We start from the raw sequence: 6029 nt of genomic DNA, 5'->3' as shown, positions 1-6029 counted from the left end.
AGTCTTTATTATCCTCTTATTATTATTAAGAAACCTTAGTAATTAATCTATCCTAAAACCGGCGACCCTATCTTTAGGATTTCACGTATCCTAGACTATATTTAAGCTTTTAATATAATCTATAGACAGCCTTATATATAATATAATATATAGTTTATAGCTTCCTATATTTCGTGTAGGTACCGCTAAGATATTTTTTACGCGTTTCCGGAGCATAGTATCGTTTCTATATACGTAACGGGCGATTAATCCGCTACTACCCTATTAACGGTAGGGCTTACCTGCCCTAGTTAGCGATATAGGCGTGTCGGCCTTACCGGTAAAGCTGCCGGCGCCTATTATCGACTAGCTATAAGCTAGGCGGAGTAGGGCCATTAGGCCCCACCTATTTAACCCTTATTATGTGTGCGAAGGCGGATAAGGGCCACCCGCGAATAAGGCCGGGTAAGGTAAAAAAGCAAAACTTTTACGCGCGCCCTTAATAGGATTCGAACCGACCTAACCGCCTCGTGGTGTTATACCAGGGCACTACTAGTGCATTATAGGGGCTACTCTTTATATAAGAAACCTCTAATACTCTTTTTAGTTTTATTACATTCCTTATATACTTTTTCGAAGTATTTATATAGGGCTTATCTAGAACGACCGTAAGTCCTACTATTCCGACCGTAATTAGTGGGTCTTAGTGGGTCTACGCGACAACGCAAAGTACCGTATATACTTCGTTTAACTACTTCGTATAACTACTTCGTACCTCTACTATAACGTACACCCACCTACCTAGGTATCTAGGTACAACGTCTATTCAATTCGCGTCTTCCACCTCGCCTCCCTACCTACCTATCAACACATCCATTTCGCCCCTAAACTCAGCTAAAATAAGCCCCAAATCATGATATAGCAAGGAATTTATCTGCCTGTGTGCCTGGTTCCTACCTATCCAGTACGTTATACCTATATACCTATGTCCCTATGTACCTATGTACCTAGGAAAATTGATGGTTAATAAGATAAGGGAAGTGACACGAGGCGGTACCTATATACCTATCTATAGTGATTATATATACCTACTCAACTTCTACATACAAATTGGGTGTGATACTTAGGGAGATCGGACGTCACGTCATTGGCCCACTAATTACGGCCGGAATAGTAGGACTTACGGTCGTTCTAGTTAAGCCCTTTATATACTTTATTCTATAAGGTCCCTTTATTAACTATTAAGTCGGCAATCCTTTAAGCGGGGGTGCTACTTTGCTTAGCTAAAAAGGCTTTAAAAGGTCCGTTTAGTTAGATACTCGAGTCTAGGGTCCGGATTATCTGGTTTAAGGAAGCACTACATTCCGTGATTCGGTGCATTAGTTTAGTATTAAGGAGACTAGACTTTCGTGTCTTCGTGGTCGGTATAGAGGATATTAGAGGCGGTTATTTAAGTAATAGTTATAGAATAGTTATATCGATAGGAGAGGTTAATACTATAGACAACTCGGTGAATATAGCTCTAATAAGTCTTTAAGCATAAAAGACTCTGAGTTATTATATAAACAACGTATATAAAAATAATAGTAAATTTCTTAATTTAATTAACTCTATAGAATAATCCAGTCTGCTTAAAAGTTCTGCCCTTAATCCTATAGAGAATAACTTATATTAAATCTAGAACGAAATAACTCGTTCCGTTCCTATTTCGGTCTAGCCTATATAATACAACGCGTTATAACGCCTTAGTAAGGCAAAATTTAATTATTAGTTTAAAATCCTACTATACTTCCTATTATAGGCATATTATAATACTTTTTCCCCTCCTTTCCCTCTATATTTAGTATACTTATCTAATTTCTTTTAATAGTCTCTAATAAATATAAGTTATACTTTATACGATATTAGTTACCTGATAATAGTAATATAATAGTAGAATATAACCTAGCAGGCCTATCAGAGACTTTAGACACTAATGCCTAATAACATTATTAAATTACCATTACTTATTATTAAGGTAACAGTTATAAACTCGAATAGGCCCGCGTGGAAATATTTAGCCTAGTAAAGAGATACAAAAATAGCCCTAATCGCGGCCTTGTTATACTTAACATATTTACCCTTTCCTTTATCAAGTTCGTGATATCGGTCCCAGAAACGGTTATACAGTGGTTCAAGAATTTGCTGAATATCCCGGGCAAACATTTGCCGAACTTTGGCCTCCATGTGGTATCCCCTGTGCTTAGAGACCAGATCATCGAAAGAAGTGTTGAAAGATTGAAATTTGCCCTTGATGTTATCCTTGTCCTTGCTGCTTAATCCTTTCACAATAGAGATTGAGTCTGGCTGGCCAGATGCATTGCGGTGTTTGCTTGTATGTATAACATCAAATAGATAGACTGACACGTCTTTCCACTCGGCAGTGTAGAGCGCTTCAGCTTTCTTACGCCACTGGTCTAGCGCCCCTAGACGATGGAGAAGAAGAGGGCCAAGATCAGAGTCGCGGATCATACGTTCGATTACAACGACGTTATTTGCTAGGAACACTCCAAGTACGCCTTGTCCGCCCCTGAGAACGGCTTGTGCCTTTTGATACAAGGAGGACAAAAGAGTTTCGACCGTGTCCATACAGTAATGCGCGAAGATTTGCGTGCCGTCGGCGCCAATGTCGAATGACGCCAGACTGGGGATGTCCGTCGAGCGAGTATTGCCAACTAACGCTGGCTTCCATCCCCCGTCACCTAACGAGATCATAATGCTAGATATGGGTCGTAAAAACTCCGCCATGGTTTGCAGTCGCTGCATGGTCTCGGACACTAGAGGCACCATAGCTCCATCAACAGGAAGCGCCTGTATATTGCCAGCCTTTCGCTTGGTATCCTCTAACAACTCGGCTAGTGATATTTTTGCAGTCTCCCGGACTGGTCGTAATGCAGCCGCCACGGTTGTCTTTAACTCGCCCGTACGAGATTCTAGATTGCTTGACAGATTGGATATGATCTCTGTGATTTCGTAGGCTAAGTAGCAATCCGTGTATAGATTCGCCTTAATATGACTGTTCAGGTCACGCAGAGCGCGTGCGAGCTCGGCCACCGCAGGGTCGCAGGTGGATCGGAATACCAGTCTCCAGTCTTCTCGGCCGAAGATACTACAGATGTTCTCGTGCTCAGCCAGGAAAAGTCCCTCCATTGTTAGGGCGTATGTCCCAATGCCATTAGTGCCGGCGTGGTATATAGCGTCCGGGTTCTTCTTCTTCGCTGTGTTCACGCTGGCAGCGGATAGGGTTGCTAACGTTGAAACAAGGTAAGGCCCGCGAATTTCCAAATAAATTTTGGCAAGTGTTGAAGCCTGAGTGGCTAATGCGCTTTCGTTCCTGGTGAAATAGGCTCGGATAAGGCCCAGAGGCGTTACTGTGGCTGGAGAAAGAACAGGAAAGGGCATGCCCTTAGTTACATAGTGTAGTGGCTCAACAGAGCGAGGTGTTTCAGCACGTAAGAGTTTTTCAAAATGACCCTCGAGCTGTGAGTTGGCTGACTTGACCAAATGCCACAGGTCGGCTCTGGTTTGCTGATTGACTCGCAGATTCGATGCTTGCATGTCAATGAGGGCTGTATTTAGCCTCCTGATTGATGCGAGGTAACTTGGCAAACCCGTCTTGTCGGGACCAGTTCGAATAATCTGCTCTTCATCATTTTTACTGTGCACCGGTTGGCGAAGTCGTTCAATGGCCACGATGACGGAGTCAACATCTGAGACGCGAAGACAGAGTTCTGATTAGTATTTAGACCGCTGGCAGAGAGAAAAGAGATGCATCACGAACTGTGTCCAAGTGTCTGCAGTCTCCTCGTCTCCCCGTTAAGGGGGTCAGCAACTTCGTGCACGCTCTTTCCCGTTGCCTCAAGGTTGCCTAGACAAGCTTGAATCTTCTTGGTCAAATGCGTAGTCTTCTCGAGCCGCGAACTGAGCACGTCCACTTCTGCACGTGCCTCTTCGTCGGCCAACTGCCAAAAGCTAGTCAAACCAGCAGTCATGGCTAAGTAAAACAATGATGTAGTCTCGGGGCACGAACTTGAAGACGAGTAACCAAGATATAAGGAGAAATCGTGAAAGTTTAATGAGTACCGGTATGTGTACGCTCCCTGTTGCTGGAGCAGCGGTAAAGGGCAGCCCCCTGCTCGGTATTTGCTATCCACCTAACCTGATTAGGAAGGAAGTGGGCCCGCCGCGCCGCGCCTACGAAATTCGTCTCCGTGCCCAAGTTCCGGTATATCACGATAAAAAATAGACACATTGATTCCACGGAATTTTAAGGTCGTAAAAACACACGATAACCTTCCCTAGTCCGAAGCCCCCCACGCCGCTAACAGCGAACACTAGCGATAGTATTAGGTTCTTAGGTTCAGAAATAGATAATAATATAAGCAAGCAATTAAACCTGGAATCCTGCGTCTTAGTTAATTCGAGACTCTAACTACTTTATCGTTTTTAATCGCGATATACCGGAACTTAGGCATAGAGACGAATTTCGTAGGCGCGGCGCGGCGGGCCCACTTCCTTCCTAATCAGGTTAGGTGGATAGCAAATACCGAGCAGGGGGCTGCCCTTTACCGCTGCTCCTGTTACTATCCACTCAATCCCTTTTAGGAAGGTGACGCGAGCGCGTGCATAAGCAAGATGTTGGCCGCGAATATTGCGAGTTGCACAAACCGCGCATATAAAATTAGTAACAGATATTACATAAACAGCGTATATAAGATAGGCAGTGGATCTATAAATTTAGTTAACTCTATAAATCGACCTGATCTGCTAGAATATTAAACCTTTAATGTTATATATAAGTTATATCTAATCTCGGTATAAAATAATCTATTCTATTCTTATATCGGTCTAGACTATATAATATACTCTATTAACTAAATAACTACTTAGTAGTTACTTCGTTAAAGCTAGCTATAGGCGTCGTCTATTCTTTTATACTATTATATATCGACGTATATATAAGTTCTATTACACTTAGCTTTATGCTTCTTTTTTTTTCTACTATTAACTACGCTTATATAGCCCTAGAGCCATAGCGTGGCGGACTCTAGCGCTAGGCGCTAGAGTCCTAAAAGTCAGCTAAATACAGTGCTATAATATAGCAGTAAAATAAGTAAATAATAAAGGAAATCCCCTGAATTAATCTATCTAATACCCTGCTTTTTTACTAATATCAGGAAGACTAAATCAGGAAACATCGAACTATAATATACATAGTAATTTTTTGCCCCTTAAACCACTCTGCTATAGCTATCTTAGTAGCTAAAAGTAAGGCCTATAGGCCATGCAATCTATTGTCAGTACGAAATAATAGCGGCGGAGTTTACATGGGCCTGCCAGAGCTCCCGCAGGGCGTCTCTTTCTGCTCTATAAACAGGGTACCGTAAAATCAGGTATACTATATCCTATACCAGCGAGCCCCGGCAGAAATAGCGGTATATAGAGTAAGTTTAGGCCCGTTTTTAGTGGAGTTTTAGGTAGCTAAAGCTAGTTTTTAATTAAATATAGGCTGGCTAAACTACCAGGGGCCTTATAAATACAGGGGCTTTAAAGAGAAGCGGAGGTTATCTTAAATTACGTCCCTATATAGGCAGCCTGGCCGGATAGCTTTACCCTTTTTTTCGACATCTTCTTTAGCAGTCCAAAGGCATTTCTAGTTACCTATTATACTTGCATTTACTAGGTGCTTATATAGCTAAGGGTAACTAACTAAGCGGTTTTAGCGGCGTTTTCGGAGTCTAGCGCCTGTTTAGCTACTTTATCTGCTAGTTAGTTACTCTTTATCCCTATTTAAGCCGGGGCCCATAAGATAAAGACCGAGGTGCCTTATTATTTAAGGCAGGAGATAATGTTTTTAGTAGTTATTGTTAATGATTCGAGATAGTCCAGGATATATTAGTTATTGTAGATAACTTCCGTATATATTAAGAATATAGTGAATACAGTAACTAGCTTAGAAAAGAAGAAAGACACGAAGAGAGAGAAAAGGAGCAGATATATATAGAAAAAGG

The 6029-nt window shown here is 41.9% G+C and overlaps 1 protein-coding gene across 1 annotated transcript; it reads right to left on the bottom strand.

The window, feature by feature from the left end:
* Nucleotides 1–1973: 1973 nt before the first annotated feature.
* Nucleotides 1974–4010, bottom strand: ACRALDRAFT_1073261 (uncharacterized protein; the record flags this gene model as incomplete). Its single annotated transcript, XM_071018081.1, has 2 exons — nt 1974–3728; nt 3800–4010. The coding sequence occupies 2 exons, from the start codon at nt 4008–4010 to the stop codon at nt 2041–2043; spliced, it is 1899 nt and encodes a 632-aa protein (XP_070880281.1). The 3' UTR covers nt 1974–2040.
* Nucleotides 4011–6029: the final 2019 nt, after the last annotated feature.

The sequence above is a fragment of the Sodiomyces alcalophilus genome (assembly GCF_042370955.1).
Source record: "Sodiomyces alcalophilus JCM 7366 unplaced genomic scaffold ACRALscaffold_1, whole genome shotgun sequence".
NCBI classification, from domain to species: domain Eukaryota; kingdom Fungi; phylum Ascomycota; class Sordariomycetes; order Glomerellales; family Plectosphaerellaceae; genus Sodiomyces; species Sodiomyces alcalophilus.
Note: the sequence above shows the minus strand (reverse complement) of the source record. Positions and strands in the feature narration are given on the sequence as shown.